Source organism: Grampus griseus (genome assembly GCF_964374135.1).
Source record: "Grampus griseus genome assembly, chromosome: 3".
In the NCBI taxonomy this organism is placed as follows: domain Eukaryota; kingdom Metazoa; phylum Chordata; class Mammalia; order Artiodactyla; family Delphinidae; genus Grampus; species Grampus griseus.
In genome coordinates this window covers 146726782-146750247 of record NC_139019.1, presented here as the reverse complement: position 1 = coordinate 146750247, position 23466 = coordinate 146726782, and the positions used below count along the sequence as shown (strand labels likewise).

At 39.4% G+C, this 23466-nt stretch overlaps 1 protein-coding gene across 7 annotated transcripts in view; it reads left to right on the top strand.

Annotated features, from left to right (window-relative positions):
• The first annotated feature begins 226 nt into the window (after positions 1 to 226).
• Positions 227 to 23466, top strand: part of FBXW11 (F-box and WD repeat domain containing 11) — a 132409-nt gene continuing 109169 nt past the window's right edge. For 5 of the 7 annotated variants that reach the window (XM_082652024.1, XM_082652029.1, XM_082652027.1 and 2 more), the window contains exon 1: positions 227 to 393. In XM_082652024.1, coding sequence (XP_082508150.1) covers positions 349 to 393 — 45 coding nt within the window. In that variant the 5' untranslated portion in view covers positions 227 to 348. Of the gene's footprint in view, positions 394 to 9243; positions 9406 to 23466 lie in introns of those variants that run through there. The other 2 variants (XM_082652030.1, XM_082652025.1) reach the window with 2 other exon arrangements.

Below are 23466 nucleotides of genomic sequence, written 5' to 3'. Positions count from 1 at the left end.
ACCTTGAGGCACCCCTTAATTCTTTAGGTCTGCACGTCTCGCATTCACAGTCCAGTGCTACTTTCGGCTCAGAATTCAGCTTCGAGCTGTCAGGAGAGATTGGCCTGGTGTCGGCTTCTCGTTCCCACAACGCTCTACAGGGCCTGCGGCGCCTGCTGGGAGCTGTAGTCCTAGCTCTGCGTACTGCGTTCGCCGAGGGGGTGGGCGGAGCTGCCGGCGGCCCGGGCGGGCTGGCAGCTAGAGTGGGTGCGATAGCCGCCTCCGCCTCTGCCGCCTCCGCCGTCGCCTCCTCCGCCCGGGCTGTTCGCTGCTGCGCGGGGAGAGCGAGGCGGGGCCGCCGGGGCCGCCATGGAGCCCGACTCGGTGATTGAGGACAAGACCATCGAGCTCATGGTGAGTGCGGGCCGTTGGACCGTCCGTTCTTCCGTCCGTCCGGCTCCGGGCGGGCCTGCCCACCTCCCGCGCGAGGTCGGCCCTGACCCTTCTTCGCTGCCTCGGCCGGGACCTGGGCCCCCCGCCTTCCCTGGCCTCCGGCCCGGCGCGGTTCCTCCGGATCCCTCGAGATTTCAGGCCGGACCTGGCCCGGCCCCCTCCATGCCCCTCGTTTTTCCTCCCTCCCCCCCGTTTTTCCTCTCTCCCTTCCTCCTGTCTCTTGGCCCATGTCTCGAACGACCCTCGCTCGCTTATGCTGTGGCCTTAGCTCGCACTAGCTCTAGCATCTTATTCCCCCTTTAGAAGGGATTTTTTTCTTTCTTTCTTTTTTTCTCTGTTTCTCCGGTCCAGGCCTGCATCGCTCTTGCAAGCCCCACTCAGGCCGAGTGAGATGCTGATGGGAGAGGGTACCGAGAAGATCGGTTAGGGCCTCGGCCTCCGCGTCCTAGAAGGGGTCTCAGCACCCTGTCTTCAACCTAGGGCTATGAGGACGCCGGCACAGGCCCTACAGGGGTGGAGGTGGAGAGCTCTCGGATTTGAAGAAGTGGCCGATAAGGGGCCTCTTTCCCGGCCCCCTGTGGTGTCCGGCTTCTCGGACAAAGGGTTTCTTACTCGGCCGAGAGGGATGTTTGCATAGCAAGGCCCCAGGTACTCTGGATTCCATCTCCCAGGAAAGAGAAACTGTAACTTCACGTTTTCCAAAGCTGCTTTGGGAAATTGGGGAGGAGGGGGGAGGGGTTGTCCTCGTCACTGCCGCCAGTTCTTTCTTCTAGAAAAAGGGGGAGGGGGGGTGTCCTAGGGCCCTGGGGCGGCGATCACTCTTCTGTTAGAAACCTTTGGTAGCTAGGCCAAACTTCCTGGCCCCGCGAACACCCCAGCCCCCTTCCGCCTTAGGACTTTGAGTCAGAACGGGTTTTTAGAAACAGGACCACGAGAGAGTGGCTAGTAGAAATGAAGAATTTCCTACTTGGTGGATGATTTGGTGGAAGAAGTAAAATATGGCAATTTGAGCGTTAGGGAAATCAAACTGGGCTCCGGAGGGTTGGGAGGGGGAAGTCTTCGCCTCAGCAAACGGACATGCTCAGGTTTTCCTCCTGTGGAAACCTTGACAGTTTCTTTGTATCTCTCCTAACACAGTAACAACTTTTACCCCAGGGTTGAGAGGAAAGGTGAAAGATTCTACTTAACACAGCAAAATGTTTTCCTAGCCAGATTTTCTCCAGTGTGAAAATGTTTATTGAGTCAGTGATTCCACTGGGTAGGGTCGGTGACATCAGAGCCACTTCCCCCATTTAATGCTATAAATAATAAATGGTGACACTGAAAGTCTGTTGGATAGCTGCATGGTTTCTGTGGATGATGGTATCTGGGGAGTTGAGATGCATGTTTTAAAAATGGAAGTACAGTAGCATAAATACAGAGGCAGCTTAATATTTGCTGTCCTTTGCATAATTCACTAGACTTCTCCAGCAGTCTTGAAAACTAGAGGGAAAAAAAGCTCTGGTAGTTTCTGATGTGTGTGTGTGTGTGTGTGGGTATGTGCACGTATGGCTGCTTTCTAAGGGATACTGATACTTATGAGTTTTTGATGTTCATTTATTAAGTAATTTTTCCTTTCAGTACAATTTATCAAACTTTTGAGGTCAAGCCTTTGATATTCTTCAAATTTTGTATGGGGTTATTTTGGTAAAATATCTTAATTGGAGTTACATAGTACATATTCTTATGTGTGTATAATACATGTACTTACAACAGGAGGAGTACTGCATAGCAAAAAATTGTAACTTGGTACCTCTTTGAAATTGGCTGTTCAGTGCTCCTTCCATTTCCATTCATTTAAAAAATAACTAGGGACTTCCCTGGTGGTCCAGTGGTTACGACTCAGTGCTTTCACTGCCGAGGGCCCTGGTTTGATCCCTGGTCAGGGAACTAAGATCCCACAAACTGCACCGTGTGGCCTAAATAAATAAATAGTATTTGTTTGCAAAAGAATTAGAGTAAGTACAGTGTAATCCATTTAATGTCTTTGAATGGATGTAGAAAAAAATTTCTGGCCTAAATATACTAGCATCCAGTGCTCATAAGTTTTGATTTTACATGATTGTACTTGTCTATGACCTGAAAAGATATTTCAGCCTTTTCAAGGACGTTATAAACTGGGATTCTTAGAAAATTTAACAAAGTAGTTCTCTAGATCAATTTTACAATGGCTTTTTTTTTTACAATGGCTTTTTTTTTTTTTTTACAATGGCTTTTTATAAATGGATTTTTATATTCCCTCAAAGGGCTACCAGTTAAGCAGTTAAGACTCTTAGGCAACTCTTTTCCTAAACATATATGTATTTATTTTAGTGTAGTTGATAGCACAGGTACTTAACAACTGATTTACTAAATCCAGGATCAGATGTAGGAATGATAATGCCTTGAAATCTAATTGCATGTGGCTTTCTGTATTCACTGCATTTTAATTAGAGTTTCCAGAACTAGGTTAAAAACATTTACATTTCAAAATAACATGATGAAAGGAGGGGGAGGGGTTAAACTGATGGTATTTTGAAAGCCTAAAGCATGAAATATTTTTAGAATTTTATGAGTCAGCTTCAGTACTCAAATATTTGTGATTGTGCTGCCTGTACCAGTTCGGTACTTAATGGTTAACAGGATAACTTTCATTTGATATTCCAGAGCTTGCTGTTTCAAAGAAAGGAAACAGTTCTTGGGTTTCACCAATTTCTTAATCTTCATTCCTCTACTTTCTTTGATTTTGATTCTTTCTTTTTTTCTTGCAGTTTTTTAGTTTACTAGGAAGTGAAACTGGTGATAGCAGAATAATTAAATCTTCAAAATATAACCCCCATTGTGACTCCTACCCCTGCCTGTGGCCAGGTCCACAAAAAGTGCTTCTGCAGCTGACCTACCTCGTAGGATTCAGTCTTTAATATAGACTATAAACTCTTGATCGAGCCAACTGAATTTACGATTGCTGATAGTGAATAATTTAACCACCAAATGACTTTGGCGGCTTGATGTGGGCCCAGTACTGTACCTAGTTTGTGGGACTGTTTTTCAAACTTCTGACTTTGGTAAAATTAGCTTTATTATTAATGAGGTAGAAAAGTAGTAATCCATTTGGAAATACACAAAAGTTCACCAGACTTTGTCTAGTGTGGTGGACTTCACCGGAAAGAATGAAACCTGTGCATTGTGTGTCACATGATATTTAACACTTGAGTTAGAAGCAGTATGAGTTTTATGTTCAGGCACTTATTACTAGAAAGCACTCACATAGCTGCTAATTGGAAAAAGATGGTTAGTCTTTCCTATTAGAAGATAGCAGAAGTTAATGTTAAAAGTTTGGGAAAGATAATCCTGCTTCCTCTGTGGGTGTGAGCGTACCCCTTCCCCCCTTTACACAAGTAATGGGTAGTTTATACTCTGTTGTTAGCCTCTGAATGGTTCCCTTCTTTGCTAAGTGACCTTAAGTGAGTCATTCCCCTCTGTGTTATCTCTAAATGGCTATATTACTTGTCGAATGTAGTGATATAGGTAAAATATATTGGATCTTATTAAGAAACTGTAATATCAAATCTGTTAAAAACAGAGCTATTGAAGTACAGACAGGCCACAAGTCCAAGGAGATGAAAGAAACTAAGTGACGTTATTGGAAATATTTATCTTTTTATCTTTTTGTGTCCCCCCATCCCGCCTTGTCATTGGCTTTCTAAGTGGAATAAGTGGGATTGTTTAGTGACTCCTTTAAGAAATTGGGTCTTACTTTGTCACCGTCACTTACCCTCATCTGCCACTAGCCATGTGTTGATTTACCAAATGCAGATAAAGTAGACAGAAGTTTAAGTAGGGTCCAAATGAAACAAATCACATGCATATGCATAGACCTCACTGACCTGCCTCAAGAGGCTGTGGCTCAAATATTATCAATTTTTACTCCTGATTTTGGAGTAGGTTAGATGTCCTTTCAGATTTGACAAGGATAAACATGATCCTGCTCACAAGTCTTGCCACTCTTTGGCCCCTGACTGCTGTCCCCTGAAAACTGCGAGTTCTGTATAGCACAGAATCGCTAACCCATTACATAGCTTTACAGGACAGCACATGTATTTCTCTGAGTAGTACTGTTTGGTTCTATGAATTCTAGAAACAAACTTTTCTGTGCTGTGAGGTACCTGGGATCTTGGCTTCCATCTGGTGATATTTACAGTTTAAGGGAAAGAAAGCATTTCAAGTCCTAGTAATTCAAATTCCAGCCTCTCTTCAGCTTTTTCTTCTCACATTCCTCACTTATTCTATATTCCAGCCAAAGCGTGGGGATCTGTGGTTCTTCAGATTCTGCTCACTGTTTCCTTTGTCAGCACTGATACGAACTGACCTAAACCCATGTATTTAAGGCTACTGATGTTTATGGGAAGGACCTAATAGTTGGTGCTCTGGCCAAGTTGCTTTAGGTCAGATCTCAACAATCCTCTCTTCCACCTATGCTGATGAAGTACTATCCCCTCAGAACACAGCTTAGATGCCTTCTCTTTTTGATGTCAGTTTATATTATGGTGGCAGATACCATTTTGGTTTTTTATCTATAGCACTGCCTATATGATAATCGTCGTTCAATGAATGAGTTCTGACACTTTATCTTGTGGCAGTGAACATCTTCTGGGTTTGTATTATAGTTTCCTGTTTGTGTCCCCTATTAAATGATAAACTCCTCACAGTGCCTCTTGTAGTAGGTGTTCAGTAAATGTTGAGTTGAACTTCCCTGTTGATTGCGTGTATTATTGCTGTCTGCCTGTATCTTAGCCATCTTCTTTTCTGGAAATTCTCACCTATATCACTAGTTCTTACGATAATTTGTTCCTAACTCTTATGGGACTTATCAGACCTTCCTGTGTATCATAAAAGTTTGATCATGTCTAAGCTTCTCTTCCAGAGGCTGTATCTGATTGTCCTTTGAATCCTTCACTACACTTCACACTTGGGTGTGCAGTAGGTATTGATTTAAATTAACGTTAGTTTTTTTTCCATGCTGTGAAAACTTTTTAAGATTTCCTTTTGGTGCTTCCCTGGTGGCGCAGTGGTTGAGAGTCCGCCTGCCGATGCAGGGGACACGGGTTCGTGCCCCGGTCCGGGAGGATCCCACATGCCGCAGAGCGGCTGGGACCGTGAGCCGTGGCCGCTGAGCGTGCGCGTCCAGAGCCTGTGCTCTGCGACGGGAGAGGCCGCAACAGTGAGAGGCCCGCGTACCGCAAAAAAAAAAAGATTTCCTTTTGATAATCTTAAGACAAAGGTGGAGATAGATAGACGAGAAAGACTGCTAAGGGGAAAAGGAAGGTGGGATGTGGTACACAGACATTCATAGACATTTTAACCATTATTTACAGACTTTTATACACATACAGATTGATTTATATACATCCTAGAGAGTGGTTGATAGAAGGACTGAGGAAACCAAACTCCTTTTATATCTGTTGACGTGAACTTGCCAAACAGTCGATAAGTTCTAAGGATACTGTGACCTTAGAGAAGCGTGATTTAGCATAAAGGGCATGGACTCTAGAGTGAAACACCTGAGTTTGTATCTTAGCTGTCACTTGCTGGCTGTGTGACCTTAAGAACGTTAACGTTTAAACTCTGGTATGATTTCATTATGTATAAAAATAAGAAAATGTAGGTATTGCTGCTGGGAGGATTATGAGAGATGCATGTGAAAGGACCTTGCAAAGACTTGTCTCTCAGCAACTACCTGCCAAGCTAACTCTCCCCACAAGTACAGGGACCATATTTTGTAAAGCACAATCAAGACAGATGATGTGAGGAAGGTTTTAAATTTCCCCCCCTGATTTGTGTGTGTATTTAATTGTGAAGCTTTACAGAGGCCTAAAATTCAGTTGCTTTTAGCCATACATTTAACGAGGCATCTTTGGAGGAGATGATGAAATCATACAGAATAAGTACTGTCTTGGAAATCTGGGAAGTACTGTTACAATTACTAAGAACTACCAATTAGCCATAATTAGACTTGTACTCTACCTGTGGAGAGAACCCACTTAACCCTGTTTTAGGTATCCTGGTAGAAAGAGACTGGTAATTGTTCATATTAACATTGAGCTTTGTGATTTATGTTTGATCAATTTAGTTTCGACAAGGAAATTAGGATTTTCAAATTCTTATTCTTGTTTTAGCAAAGCTGGTGATTTTGACCTTTAACAGAATAAGTGGTGACTATCCTACAAGATTTCTTGCTGAGTTGTATTGTTCATTGAATTAGTTGAGAAAAGGGGAAAAACCTGTTGGTCAAGAAAGTGCTTGTTACCCTCAGTTCAGTTTCTGCTGATCGCAATTGCCTCACAGGAAGCTTGTCTTTGTAGGCAAATGAGAGACCAGCCAGGAAGACCTGACAGTCCAGTAGGGTATCTCTAACCTGGATCTTATTATTGTTTTAACAAAATTCAAAGATTGCAGAGTTCAGTGATGTCAGCAGGAAACATTTTTTAGGAAATTCCCTCTCAGGGTTAGTCAACAATGAAGACCTTCACAGAATGGAAAGCAGTGAAGTAGAAACAGTGAGACATTAACATGTAAATTGAAAAAGATGACTGAGTAGAAAGATGGGCAAATACCTAAGTACAATGAATATAGGAAACCATTCTCTAATAGCAAACCTCTGATCCACAGAAGAAAAAGAAAAATGAGAGCTCTGCTGTTAAGAAAAAGGAACCTGAGTATTTTTTTTTTTTTGAGAGTTAAATTCAGATCACTTAACCAGTTTTGGGAACTAATAATAAAATATGTTTTGGTTCTGTGAAGTGATTGCTTAGGAGACTCAGAGAGAAAGGGGCAGGGGACAGGAAGAAGTCAGTCCTTACATTCCTGGTCTGGCATCTATTAATCTTTGTTTCTCTAGCATAAGGCCTGCCACCAATTAGGCATTCAGTAAATGTTTATTTGAAGGGAAGGGGGGAAAATTAACTCACTAATACAAGAAAAAGCCCTGACAACGCAAGAGGTTCAGGAGTGAGTCCGTTAGTCAAATTGTTGTGGCTGTGTTTTGCTATAATTGTTCGGCATTTTGGTTATAGCAGTGAGTTATACTTTGAAAAGCAGAGTATATTGCTCTAGCAGTTAACTACTAGCCCACTAGCAGCTTTTGTCAAAATTGGGTTTTTAGTTTATTCTTAGGCTCTAGAGTAATGAGAAGAGCTTGAGCAATTATTCTTTGCTTGTGATTTTACTCAAATAATGCCTTTAAGTTGAGGGTATTAAGATATTTCCACCCGTTTGTTATGAAGAGGTTAATCTTAGACTTGTACTTCAGTCAGTCACCTCAGTTGCTTTGCCTGTAACATGAAAAATCAGAACATCTTTAGTCTTTGCCTGTGGACTATTTATTGATCTTGGAATTTAAAAATTCCTTGGTTTCAACTGGGTTTGGGATTCTTTGTCACAGACACATCTTTGCTGCTAAACACAAAGTCTGCTTGGGCAACGTTATAATGTGTTTTGTTATAAAATTAATATTGTGGGCCTTAGAATTGCATGGCTTTTTGTTACTGAAATGCTTTTAAGTGGCTACATCAGGGGAGTCAGCCCTTTCAGGATGGCTCAACAAGTTCAGTTGTATTTTAGTTCAGCTAGGCTGAAATACTTAACTCTTCTGTATTTTTGTGGTTCTCCCTTCTGACGTCAGTTAGCTTAAAGCTTGGTTTCTTCTGCCCCAGGAATCATGGTCTTTCTGATCCATGGACTGTGGACTTGGGAGGCCACAGTATTCTGTGAAAAGGGCATGGGCTCTACCACCTAGTAGATGTGGGACTGTGGGCAAGTTATTTCTTCTCATATTTTTTGAGAATTAAATATGAGTAATGAATGTGAAAGGCCTGGCCCATTAGTAACCCTTCAATAAAGGTAGGTATTATAATTACTGCTGGAACATTTTGGCAGTAGTGTGACAGTTGAGGAAGAAGCAAATTTATGTGCAAGCAGCTTCACAGTCTTTGGATTTTTAAGTTTTTATCTATGTCATCCTGTTGAATGTCTTTTTCTCTCTCCCTCGTAGTTTGTTTAGAGTTTACAGTCTAATGGAAGAGTTGGTATGGTAATAAAAGAATGTTGATATAATGTGGAGTGGGCTTATGTATTTAAAGGTGTTATCTAGTAAATTGTTTACTAGTGTTCTTTATTATTTTCCCTAATTTACCCAGTGACTGGCCATTGTGGGGGATTGGCCTTTATTGAGTCAGAAGTTTACTCTTGAAGTTATGTCACATGTCTTAAAATGTCCTGTATTTCAGCTGAGGGTGGAAGATTTGAGAGATGTGAGGATTTGATTTCTTATATGTGGCAAACCAAAAGATTTCTTGTTAGGTGCTTAAATACATATTTTGATTGGGAGACATTTGAGCCCTCCTATATTAACTTTGGCTGACAAAGTTTCTGTAGTAGTAGAGGAGCTGTCTTAGAAAATGGATTAAATTCATTGCAGCTGAATGATCTGGGACAATTTATGTGCATAATAGAAGAAATTTTTATCATGCATTTGGAAATTGCATGATATTTATCATGAACAAATAATAGTATTAGGGATGTTTCCTTCTTTGTTATGTAGAATTTCTTATCCTTCTCTCAACACAGAGATGAGCAGTGCTACTACAGACCTTTTATACCAAATAGCTGACTCAAGGGTTGTAACTCTTTCTGTGCTTCAGATCCACCACTCCATTGACCCTTCCATTTCTTGGTGGCTGTCCTTTGCCGCTGGTGCCATGGTGGGTGTATGGATTGCTTTCTGTCTTTCAACAGTTACCGAAGTGCATGTTTGGGATTTTGTTGAAGAAAGCTGGATACAGTAAGCGGAAAGAATCTTGGAAGCTGCTTGACTGCTGTCTTTTCTCAGACTAGTCTGAAAGGGAATACCCCCATTCATTCTGGATTGGTGGATCTGAAGTACAAAATATTGTCCAGGTAAGCAATTACCCTGTATTGTTTTGTTATGTAGAACTCAGCTCACTGAGAGAAACTTAAAATTTCTTTACTTTTTTCCATTATAATAGAGAAAGAAGAAATGTTAGACATTTATTCATAGTGTTCATGTTTGGGTGTGGTTTAGTGAAGGTATTTGCTAGTAAAAACTTTGTTTCAGTGTAAGAAATGCAGTTATTTTTATTAAATAGGCCCAAAAGTTTTGTAGTCATAGCCTAACAGGGAATACAGTACAGTAAACAAGGGACATTTGTTTGAGGAATAGGTTATAAACTATGGAAAGCAAATGACAATTTTGTGGCATTATCTCATGATTTATAGTTATTACCTGGTCAGAATAATTTTTGTATTTACCATGTAAAGTAGTGGTCTTTTATTCTTAGGACTCCTGGAGGGTCTTCTCAGGACGATTTACTTACTGTAGCTGCTGTTTACTGGGCATCTACTAAGTGCCAGGCACTATTGTAAGCTCTTTACATATATTTCTTACTTAGTTGGCACCTGCTTTACGTGTATATTACAGATTGTAAAATGAAGCTCATGAGCATTAAGTACAATTTGCCCAGGGTCATACAGCTAGTACATGGCAAGGCCAAGCTTAAGCTTGAGCCTGTGTGTCTCCAGAGCTCTGGCTCTTTCCATCTGACTACATTTGCTGAAGTTTGTACTTCAACTTCAGGATTTTCATACTGTCTATATACTGTTAGAGTAAGATGCGGTTTTCTACAGTGGGTTTTCACTTGGAGAACACATGATGGATCGTTGTTTAGCATGGTATCTTAATTGTATCTGGTGCTCTCCCTTCTTAATGAAAAGATTAGAAGATCTTTAGTCAGTCACCAAGTGAACCTAAAGGTAACTTAGGAAGTATAAGAGAGGCTATGCATTTGCATGTCAAAATGTGTTTTATATAGGGAAGTATCATTTGGTCTAGTGAACTCAAACCTGTATCTTCTCAGTTCCTCCTTACTTTTTATTGGTTATTTAAATAGCTCAGTAGCTTATTATGTAGACTTCTTTTTTTTTTTTAACAGTGACATTCTTAGCGTGTTTTTTTTTTAATATTTATTTATTTATTTATTCGGCTGCGCCGGGTCTTAGTTGCGGCACGCGTGATCTTCATTGCAGTATGCAGGCTCTTTAGTTGCGGCATGTGGGCTCTTCTAGTTGCGGCATGTGGGCTCTTCTAGTTGCAGCATGTGGGATCTAGTTCCCTGACCAGGGATGGAACTTGGGCCCCCTGCTTGAGAGCATGGAGTCTTAACCACTGGACCACCAGGGAAGTCCCTATGTAGACTTCTTTTGATCTCTGGTTTATCAGCCTTACAAGTAAGACATTGTCAGGCAACCCATGACTTTTTCTGGTATTTAATCACTCCAGATTACCCATTTCCTTTACCCTTAAAAAAAAAAAAAAACTTTTTATCATAGGCTGACACTCTGGCTTTGTGATCCATGTTTTACTTTTTATATTTGTTAGTATTTCTTCTAGTTGAGCATTTTTCACGCTTGTCACGTGAAGAGCTCTCAGGGTGGTGGTAGTAGGAAAAGTAGTAGTAGTTTACACTTAATGGGCAGTTACTCTGTATTGAGCACAATTCTGAACACTCTACATGTATAAACTCATTTTCATAGTGACCCAATGATGTAGGTACCCTTATTTCCACTTTAGTTATGAGGAAACTGAAGGATAGAGTAGTTAAGGAACATGTTCAAGGTCACACATCTAGTAAGAGACAAAGATGAGACATGAATCTAGGCAGTTTCGTTTCAGAGAATGTGCTTCTAATGTCTGTGCCTCAAGTTTAAAATACCATCCAGTGATAAAAAGAGGGGCAGAAATCCTGAAGACTAAAACTGTATTCTGATTTCAAAAAATCATTGCAAAGGGAAAGGAAACAATGGTTGCTGAGTATCTATTTCGTACCTTCTGTAGAGAATAGTCTAGATCTCAGATTCTGTGTTAGCCATCCAAGACTATCTCAGCCTGTTTCCCGAGAGGACTCACAGTAGGGTTAGTTTAAGGTTGTCTTCCAGAACAGTGCCGTCCAGTTAGAACTTTCTGGATAATGGAGATGTTCATTATCTGTGCTGTTCAATATGGTAGCCACTAGCCACTTGTGGCTATTTTGAAATGTGGCTCTGTTAACTGAAGAACTGAATTTTAAATTTTAATTAATTTTAATAGCCACAAATACAGTTATAGAATTTACCTTCATCCTAGGTCTGGTCTTGGATTTGAAGAACTGAATTTTAAATTTTAATTAATTTTAATAGCCACAAATACAGTTATAGAATTTACCTTCATCCTAGGTCTGGTCTTGGATTTAACACCCTTAGAAATCTGATCTTGTCAGCATGCTGAAAGCCAGCACCTTATCCCACGGTTAGACTTAAATTCATTAACCAGCTGTGCAAGACTGATGTGTAAAGCCAGAATTCCAGTTTATTAATTTATAATGATATGTGCTGTTGGCATGATTAATATAAACTTTTCTGATAGGTAGACTTCCTTACTAGATCCTACTTAACATGCCAGTTTAAGTTTTTCAAATGAGAAGAGATATTTAGAGGGAACTGAAGACTCAAGCCAAATGACCGAAATATTCTTGTCCAGTGGGTAGACTTTACCTACCAGGTCAGATCATAGTCACGTGGTTTCGTTAGCATGGACTTGACCAGGGAAGTGACATTTGCTGGCCTGGGACTGAGACAACCTCATTCAGCTTTTACTTTAGGGATGGATGGTTTTTCTGTCTTCCTTCAGCTTCTCTGCTTGTTTTTACTTCCCCAATCCTTTTCTGATTACGGCATTCATTTTAAGCATGTTAATATTTACATTCAGCTTGAACGCACTCTTGTTTTTTAGGTCTGGGAAACTCCTTGTTTTCCTTAAGGCACCTTTGTCACTGTTAGGATCCATTTTGTGTTCATTTTTGACTCTCTTTAAGAAGGCAGTTGAGTTTTCCTTGCTTCCCTAAGGCCTCTTTCTACTGAAACACACTTAATAGCTTATTTAATTTGGTCATATAGTGTGGGGTAGAATAGGAATATACTCATAAAAAATATGCCTGGTAGTACATTCTCTTTGCATTATGTCATGTTATTAAATGAGCTTGTGTTTAGCTTACTGTATCATTACTTTGGGACTTGTTCTTGATCCTTCTGTTCTTAAAATAGAAAGAGTGATGTAACCAAATTTGCATTTTAGGAAGTTAACTTTTCAGGTGTCTGTAAGATGGATTGAAGAGACTCAAGGCAGGGAGACCAGTTCGCTCAAGTGTGCAATGATGAAGGCAAACCAAAGCATTGACAGTGGGCATGGTGGAGATGGTGTGGGCTTAAAAGAGATGTAGGTGGCAGGACCTACCAAACTTGGGGATTGGTTATAGGAGAAAGAGATGGATGGAATATAGTATAATTTTAGATTTTTGCCTTGGGCGCCAGAATGGTTGGTTGTTCTCTCTTCCAAGATAGGGAATACTAGAAGAACAGACTGGGGGGAGTGGAGGGAGGAGAAAGAATGAGTTCAGTTTGTAGTGAATTTGAGTAGCCTATGGGTGAATCCTCTAAAAGGAGAAGTATCTAGTAGGAATACTGATCTGGCGCTCACCAGAGAGAGCAGGGATAGAAAGATTTGGGAGTTTTTATTTAGCTTCAGTGATAGCTAACTTTACTTATTGGAGTTAGAAGATAACTCGGAGTAAAGATTGAAGCATCTATATATCTGTATGGAAATGCTAATATAAAGGAATGGGCTACAGCTCAGATTATGAGATCATATGTGATGTCTCTCAAGAGGTGTTACTCCTCTGTCCTTCTCACATTGATCTGGGGATTGTTACAGCCTGTTCCCAATCAGCAAATTAGTCCATTATATTTGGATTGTGATATTTTTTTCCACTGTAGGGGTTTGTTTAATTAATAGAGGTACTGTTTTTGAAATGTATTTTAGAAAGCACCATGTTGTCACTACACATCTTTCATACTTTTATCAAATTCATTTCTTTACATCTGGTGACAAAAGCAAGGGAAAACTAACCTAAACAGTGAACATTCTGGACCAAACGTGAAATGGGGAATGGAAATTTGCTCTTCTCTCAGCCTGTCTCAATTCCTGAATGCTTCTCATCTAGCTGTGATGAGTGTGATTATGGTATTTTAAAGAAACATTTTTAACATCACAACATGAGGCTGAAGTACAAGCCAGCTGTTTAATCTACTAGTCAGTTGAAGAAACAGCAAACTGTTCGAGTGCTGGTATGAAAATTAGCTGTGTAGGAATTATTGAGATGGTGTGTTGGTCCAGTGTGGCATATATTTAAGAGATTTTTAAGGCAGATTTTTACTATATGCTGTTTTCACCTTATGTACTGACTGCAGACCCTTATTCCCAGGTGTGCTACATAACTCCACTGTAATTAGGTTTTAGTAATGAAAGCATGGAGATGTGAAGACTTCATTACAGCTGAAGTCAATCAATACTTAACAAAAAACTTCTTTGAATACATTATATATGTCTGTGGTACAAAATTCATAAGGTGCAAAAAGGAGTACACAGTAAGGAAAAAAAAGTCTCACTTCTCTTTAGCTCCAGCTACTCAACCACATTCTTGTGTAGCTTTCATATATGTGTGTGTGTGCTATACACATTATTCTGCACCTTGATTTTTTTTTATGTAAAATATGACATGGTCATCTTTCATATCAGTTTCCAAAGAACTCTCATGTTTTTTGAAGAGATAATTTAAAAGATGCACGCTGATTTATTATATGTGCCATAATTTGTGAAACTAGTCTGGGCTGTTACAGATAGAGGCTATTTCCAGTCTTTTGCTGTTATACATAATGCTGTAAAAAATAACTTGACGTGTATGTCATTTCACATGTGGAGGAGTATATCTTCAGGACAGATTCCTGGGAGTGTCACTGGATAGGTGCTTTAAAAAATCTGATAGACATTGCCACGTTGTCCTCCAGTCACATGGCAACAATTTACACTCTCGCAGGCTTTGCTTGAGAGTACTCTTATTTCCTGACACTCTCAAGGTTTTACATTGGTTTTAAGCTGGTTGCATTTAAAGTTGTTCTCTCTTTTCCCCCATAACTTTTTATTATGAAGAATTTCATATATATAAAAGTTGGGGGAAAAAGCAGTACAACAAACACCTGTATACTCTCCCCACCTAGACTCAACAGTTAACATTTTGCTGTATTTGGATCATTTGTCTGCTCCCCTCCTTGGTCGTCCCTTCGTCCGTTCCCTCCCTTCTTCCTCTGTCCCTCTCCTCCCCTTTCTGTCCTTCTCTCCCCAAATAAGTACCCTTTTTTGTTGTTAAACAATTTGAAAGTAAGTTGCAAACATGATACCCCATCCTCTAAACATTTCAGCATGTATCTCTTAAGATAGTCTCTCTCTAAAAGCAAGCGTGCATACACACACACACCATGTATATAGTATACATCTCCATATATAACCAAATATTAAATATAGTCATATGTATTTTATACATATATAAAGCCACAATACTATTTTTATATCTAAGAAAATGAAAGTAATTCCATAATATAATAACAAATATTCAGTTCAATATTTTAAAAAACACCCCCTCTTTAAAAAAAAAAACCAAGTTCCAAATAAAACACACCTTTTGTATTTGGTTGTAGATGTCTTTTAAATTTCTTTTTGTTTTAACTGTCCCTCTGCCCTTTTCCCTCTCCTGGAATTGACTTTTTTTTTTTTTAAGAGTCCAGCTCAGTTAGTTGTCCTGTAGCGTGTGCAGCATTCTTCACTTGTCTGAATATTTCTTCATGGTGTTACTTAACTCGTTTCTCTAGCTCCTATACTTGCTGTAAACTGGAAGTTATGTGAGAGGCTTGATTGCAGCCCATTTAATAAGAGTGACAAGAATGCTTCATCATAGGTGAAGTGTACTTTGCATTGAGTCATGTCGGGAGGCACTTAATGATAGGTTATCCCATTATGAGCTATGCTAATTTTGATCCCTTGACTAAGGTGGCAGCAGCCAGATCTCTCCATTAAGGTACAGTTTTATCCCCTATTATTACAAAGGACTATGGGATAATATTTTGGCACCTTGTAAATATCCTGTTCCATTACAGCCTTTCACCCAGTGGTTTTAGCATCCTGAGCCTGAAATCAGTTATTACAATGTAAGTTACAGAATTGTGGTTTTCTGTCGTTTCGTCTATATTTGTTAGCTAGCATTCACAGAGGCCATCTCATTTCTCCTCCTTCCTTTTGTGTGTCACCGTACTCTCATGGATTTTATTTATTCACTGTGTTAACAATTACAATCTTTATTGATGTTCAGATTTGGCTAATGAGAGCCCCTTCAAGATAGCTCCTGCTTCCCTTTTAACATGAGCCCATCAGTTTTGGTGTGTTTCTTGGTTTTCTACTTTTCCCTGCATATCAGGAATCAACCATTTCTCCAAGAAGCTCTGGTTCCTTTTAGTGGGGAATGGTGTTTAGAAACAAAATCAATACTGGTGGGTTGTTGTTGCTTCTAGACCTTTTCAGTGGACAGACCTAAGACGTATATTTAAAATGAACCATGTGTTCATGTTAGTTCTGATTCAAACTTAATATTACAGGGATATTTTTCTGAACCTTGTTAGCCTTTTGATTTTCAAAATCTAAGGGATCATACTGTGTAATGGCCGTCTATTTGAGGTACTAATTGTTATGCAAATAGGCAGATAAATAGCTTTATTCATTTATTATTGAGCATGTAATCGAACAGGTACTGTTTGGTAATGTGGGGAATACAGAACAGAATCAGATGTGTACCTTGCTTCCAGAATCTTACAGTCTTTTACGTAAAAAAGTATAGTTTAATGTGAGAACTGCTAAGGATCATGAGAGGTGGACATACGTTGTGTGGGAGCTAGAAAAGAAAGGAAATCTCATAAAGGAAATTTTTTAAAAGTTACCCTTTGGGGCTTGAGCAAAAATTAGACATGGATGTGGATGTGTTGGGGCAGAGGAGGAATATCATGGCAAAGGTAACCAAATGAACAGTAGCTGGGAGGCAGTGGTGTGTATTGTCTGTTGGGAGTAAGTAGTTCTGTGGATTGTTGGAGTGTAGTTTGTGTGAAGGGATTGAGGTAGATAAATTTGTAAAGAGATTATAACCAAATCTTGGGTCATCCTTTAGGTTATAAGTTACAGACAAGTAGCCTGTAGATAGAGATCCACAGATGTATTTTATTTGATCTGCATAGATTTTTAAAAATTAGACATTTCATATCAAAACACTCTGGTTTTGCCTGAAAACTGGAGCTGAGTAGTGGCTGCCTTTTTGAGTCAAGTCTTGTACTTTCCTGGTCACCATAGCTCCTGTAAGGCCTTCTTTACTTTTGAGCTTGTCATCCCTGCAGGAGAGGAAGGGTGAGGGTAGTGGGTGTGGTTTGAGATGAGAGATGACCTGAAAGTTTGAGCAAAATCTGTGCTTTAGAAAGATCACTCTGGCAGTCAGTTTGGAGGATGCAGTGGAGCAGGGAGACCAATTAATAGACTGTTGTAATGTTCCAGGGAAGAAATCACAAGATAGTAACAGATGGTGTGGAAGAGGAGGAGATGAGACATTTTAAATGTAGAATGGGTAGATTGTATCGATAGATATGAGTGTGTATGTGCATGTATTGAAGAGAATGTAAATCAGACTCTCTTAAAACATGAAGTCCTGTCTCTAAAAAGCTTTGCATTCATAAATCAGTTATGAATTAACTGATTGTGAATGAATTAATTAGTTTCTGGAACTTAACCACATATTTTTTAATCTGTTGGTTAATTTTGGAAGACAGCAGTAATAGTTTCATGCGTTGCCACTGTGTTTAGTTTTGCAATATGCAAATAACGTGCTTCAACAAAGTCTAACTCTGACATGGCTTTATTTCTGAAAGTTGTTTATAAAGTGAATATTTATATTATGATTTTAAAAGTCACTTTCCTTATAATTCTGGAGCTAAACTTTCAAGCAAAAATATTAGCAATGCTAGTACTTATTTTCAGAATGTTGGCTGCTTGTATTTAATTTTCCCCACAATCTCTGCAAGAACTTAATCAAAAGGATAGTGAATCAACAAGGGACTGACTGTACTGTAGACTTGAAATTACACCTTTATTAAAACCATATATACTGGTGATAATAATAATAAGTATTTTGGACATCTTCCCTGTCTGGTTAGGGCATGACTTTATCCAGTCCCATTTCCAGTGCCATTACTCCAGATATTTAGTAGCACCACCAGCTCAGATAATCTGAGGGAGGTGGACATGAAGAACATGTAACTGAGTAGACTGGGAATGAGAGTGACTCACACTGACAGAGGCCACACCTGGATACTGTGTAAAAAGCATCCAGCTTCAAGGGATGAACAAAGATAGATTAAAGGGCATTTGCATATATATATATTTTTTGCTTTTAACTTACATACAGTATAGAACACAAATATTAAGTGTACAGCTTAATGATTTTTTTTACATGTGTGTATACTACACTGTGTAACTACTACCCAAATCAAGATAGAAAACATGCTAGAGCCACTTGAGGGCTCTTTTGTCTGTGCCTCACCCAGTCAATAGACCCTCCCAAAGGTCTATTCTGGCTTCTTTTATTATAGGTTAGTTATGGCTGTTTTTGGGTTTTATATAAATGGAGTTATATAGCATATATATGTACTCTTGTGTTCCCCCTCCCTCATTACTGTATCCGTGAAATTCATCCATTTTGTTGTGTATTTTTCCCTCCGTGCATTATTCCATTGTATATATAGTCCATGATTCATTTATTTTACTGTTGATAAATTAGTTGGTTTGTTTCCAATTTTTGGCTGTTATTGTGAATAACACTTCTAAGGTGGACATAAACACTTGGTTCTCTCAGTTATAAAAACCCCAGAGTGGAATTACTGGGTCAGAGGATAGACATATGTTTAGTTTCAGTAGATTCTGCTCAACTGTTTTCCAAGCACTTATGACAATTTAGACACCTACCTATAATGTGGAGAGTTCCAGTTATCTCTTGGCTTTGCCAATCCTTTTCATTTTAGCCATTCTGATGAGTGTGTACTGGTATCTATTTTGTAGTTTTGGGGTTTTTTTGTTTAATCAGCTTATTGATGTATAGTTTACATGCAATAAAATGTACTCATTTCAAGTATACTGTTTGAGTTTTGAAAACTATATATACTCATGTAACCACTACCACAATCAAGATATAGAACATTTCTACCAAAAAAAACCTTCCCTCATTACCCTTTGGAGTCCCCTCAACAGCATCCTCGGCCTCAGGTAACTTGCTTTCTATTACTGTAGATCAGTTGTGCGTGTTCTAGAATTTCATATAGATGGGATGGGTACAGCATGCGTATACTGCACGTACTCTTAGTCTGTTTGGCTTATCTTGCCTAACGTGTTTTTGAGATTCATTCTTGTATCAGTTGTTTGTGCCTTTTCATTGCTTAGCAGTGTTACATTATACGAGTATACACAGTTTTGCTTATCCATTCGCCAGCTGATGAATATCTGGGTTGTTTCCAGTGTTTGGCTATTACGAATAAAGCTTGCGTGAACATTTATGTTCAAGTTTTAGTTTGGACATTTCTTTTCTCTTGTGTATACCTAGGAGTGGAATTGCTGGGGTAGAGTGTAGATGTATGTTTAGTTTTTCAAGAAACTGCCAGATCTTTTCACAAAGAGGCTGTACATTCTTAGAGTTCCTCTGACCGTGTATGAGAATTCCAGTTGCTCTACATCCTCATCAGCACTTGACGTTGTCATTCAGTTTTAGCCATTCTAATAGTTGTGAAATAGTATCTCATTGTGGTTTTATTTTACATTTCCCTAACGACTAATGATGTTGAGCATTTTTTTCTTGTGCCCATTGACCATTTAGCTATCTTGTTTAGAGAAATGCTTATTCAAATCTTTTGACCCTTTAAAAAAATTGAGTTGTCTTTTTACTTACTGATTTGTGGGAATTCTTTATTATAGTCTGGAAACGAGTTCTTTGTCAGACATACATATTGCAGACACCTCCTGTTCTGTGGCTTGCATTTCCAATGTCTTAATATTGTCTTTTGATGGGCAGAAGGTCTTCATACTAATGAAGTCTAATTAATCAATTTTTTCTTACATAGTTACTAGTTTTTGTGTCCTGTTTATGAAATTTTTGCCTACTCTAAGGTCTTAAAGATACTCTGTGCCTTCTTCTAGAAGCGGTATGTTTTTACCATCTCAAAATAATTGTTTTTTATGGTTGAGATAGGGATCAAGATTCATTTTTACTTCCCATGGTTACCCAATTAGCCCAGTACTGTTATTTACACATACGTTAAAAAACTGTTGAAAAAATGTTGAGTAAGAAACTTATATTTTCTTTTTACAGAAGTAATTTATATTTATTATAGGAAAATTGCAAATAAAAATTATGTAAAATAAGAAACAAAAAGAATAAAAAGTTCCACTGATAACTGCTGTTAATATTTGGTATACTTCTCTGCCTTCATATACATATTTTTTTCTTTCATATATGTTTCATATTTGTTTTTCACACATAAAATTATTTTTCAAACTGCCTTTAAAACTCAGCAATATTTGTGACATCTTTCTGAACCATCATACATTTCTTTATAACATTTTGAAGGGGTGCCAAATATGCATGAATATGCAAATGGTAAATAGTTAAACCACTCCTTTATTAGACATTTAAGTTATTTCTAATTTATAGCAACTTAAAGGTGGTGCTCTTTCTTGAAGTTTAATCTTTGAACAAATCTGTGAGTATTACCTTGGGGTAAGTTCTAAGAGGTGGAATTGTTGAGTCAAAGAGTGTACACAAAAAATGTGCATGTGTATTTTATATAGCCAAAGGTTTTACCCACTTTCCGTTATTTATATGAACATGACATATCAAACTGACCATAGTCTATGAAAGTGCTCTTTTCTCCATGTTTATGCCATTTTAAGGTATTAATAATTTTTTAAAATCCCAATTTGGTTAAAGAATTTAAAATTTTATTTTTTTAAATTACTAGTGATATTGGACATATATGTCTTAGGTTTGTGGCTATTTATGTTTCTTTCGTGAAGAAAGGGAAATATGTAGATTAGCTGTCTTCTCTGCTGATTCTAGATCCAGGTGCATTTGGGGAGTAGCAGAAGGAAGTCACCTGGGTGAGGAACTTCTGAGTTTGTTGTGGCTGGGGCAGTGCTGCCCTTTTGTGATGGAAATGACCATTTTTGTTTGAAGCCAGCTGCAGGAGTATCTGCTTTATTCAGCAGACTGTCTGCGGCAAGCTTAAGCCAGGTCACTGCTCTGGCTTGCCCCCCTGGCTGCTGGTGCTCTTTATGAAGCACGTTAGGATCCGTCTCGACTGGCCTCACTGACAGCTTCAGGGACACTCCCTCCTACTAGCCTTTGCTGCTTTGACCTAGGAAGTGAGGTTCTGCTGGGAATTCTTCTACTTTTCAGGTAGACTTTTCTTTGTTTATGTGCAGTGAACCCCTGTTTCCAGTCCAGTTTTTTCTCTATTATATTTAATAGAAATTCCTTATATTTGTGGAGAGCACCCTAGCCAGGTTTCCAGTGCCATTGTCTTTTACTTTGATATTCCTTTGATGATTTCAGTTGCACAGTCAGAAACCGCAGCCTTGGCACCTCTGTCTTCCTCCTGAGTCTTGTCTGTTTTTGCTCTTTTTCACCTCAGCTTTCCATACTTCAGTCACAGTGATTTTCCCCCACCCCTTCCTCCAGTGCACCAGATTCTGTCTTGACCTAACAAGCATTAACATCTATTATCTGTTATCAGGGAGGCTTCACCCTTAACTCCTTTCTTGCCCATTTAACCTCTGCTTGTCCTTTAGAGCTGAGTTCAAGCATCAATTCCTCAGGGATTGTGTCTGGGCCCCCATGTACCCCCCTACAGGTTAGATTCCCTTTGTCATATTATTACAGCATTCAGTTCTTTTTCTTCACAGCTGTTAACATAATTGTAATTGATAAACGTATTGCGTAATCCCCCACTAGAGTCAGCTTCTTTATTAAGAAGGTAACCTCCATGGGGACAAGGATCACGTCTGTCATGTCCTATTCAGTTCATAGCATATTCCCAGCATCTAGCACAGTGCATGCCATACAATTGCCCAGTTGATTGAATGAAGGAATAAATTTAGGAGGGCGAATAAGAATTAACTATCTTGTATCAGAAGTTTATATGTACTTTTAAAATGAATACATTCACTCCATTGCTTGGTGTTTTCTGTTTCACTATCATCTCTTAGTTTTAAATGACTTGGTCATGAAAATTAAGCTGTTGGCATCAGTAACTCCTTTCAGAAGATCAAAACGCATCCCTTCTCTCCCTCTCTGCCTCTAAACCAGACGTTGACTTCTGATCTGTCCAGATAGTAATACTACAGCTGTCATTTTGAAGGATTTGTCAGCTGCTGTAAACTGCTAACCTTTCGTTTCCTCCCTCCTCCCTTTTTTTTTCGTGTGTGTGTGTGTGTGTGTGTGTGTGTGTGTGTGTGTGTGTGTGTGTGTGTGTGAGTGTGTGAGATTAATAGGATCACTATTACTGGGAGTTGCTTCCTTAGGTCAAGTAAATTTAGTAAATGCTGCACGTAATCTCCTCCTCTTAGAAATTCACTTGGTAATTGTCATTTTAATAATATGTTTCCCAGTATTTCCCAAACTTTCTGACCCCAGAATTCCTCTCCTCCTTTATTTTGGTTCAAAACTGATACAACCCAAGGCTCTTTACTATTTTTGTGTATTTCACCCCAACTTCTTTTATTCACCAAGGGTTCTCTTATCACCCTGCCAAAGTAAGGAGGGAGGGAACTAACACTCGTTAAATGCCAGATTTACATCTACGATTCCTTTTAATCTTCACCGTAACCTTGAAAGATAGGCTTATTTTCCACATTTTAGCATGTGAGGAAATGGAGACTGGAGAAGAGAATTATTTTTTTGCTCAAGGTCACATAGTGATTCTTTCCCTCTCTTTCTTTCTCTTGTCCTCCCTCCCTCCCTCCCTCCTTTCCTTCCTCCCTTCCTTCCTTTTTATCTCTACAAAACCTTGTGCTCTTTCCCATCCCTGCCTGGGGTAAGAAAAGAAAAACTCTTCTGATTATTTTAGATTCCGCACCTCTAGGTATCACCTTAGTTTGAGGAGTGTTAGGTGGCAGCTTGGGACTCTTAAAAGTGCCAGAGACTCTGGAGCAGCAGAGTTTCCAGGTTGTAGGTGGGCAGCAGCAGATTGTCAGTATTTGGGGAGATTGAGAAGAACAGGGGAAACCTTGCCTGCCCCTGCCCAAATTGCCTCTGTAAGCCCTCATGCTTCCTTTGCTCCCTCATTCTGTGCTTAACTCATTCTCCCCAGTTCCAGTCTTTTCTCCTTTGTTGGAGTTCTGTTGATAGATTGGCTTTTTATCAATAGTGCAGTAGTTAATATTTATTGAGTGCCTGCTTTGGATGTAGCAGGTGCTGTACTCCTTGAAACAGCTGGCTTGCTTAAGGTCACATAGTGTGAATCTAGAATCTTAACCTACCTCTGCCTAAGTGTTTTTTTTTAGTCTTAACAAATTTTTTCCTAAGGGAAATCTACCCTAAGCAATGAAAATCTGTGAAATCATGGGTTTGATGCGCTCGCTGTATATTTTTTATAATGTATTTAAATTAAATGCATAGCTATTAAACATTAAAAACACCCTTACTGGGCTTCCTTGGTGGCGCAGTGGTTGAGAGTCCGCCTGCCGATGTAGGGGACACGGCTTCGTGCCCTGGTCCGGGAGGATCCCACATGCCGCGGAGCGGCTGGGTCCGTGAGCCATGGCCGCTGAGTCAGCGCGTCCGGAGCCTGTGTCCCGCAACGGGAGAGGCCACAACAGTGAGAGGCCCGCGTATCGCAAAAACAAACAAACAAAAAAAACACCCTTACGTGTCACCAGAAATCACCTTGAATACTAAACCTTGGGAAACATTGCTGTAGTCTACCCTTTTAACTTTATTC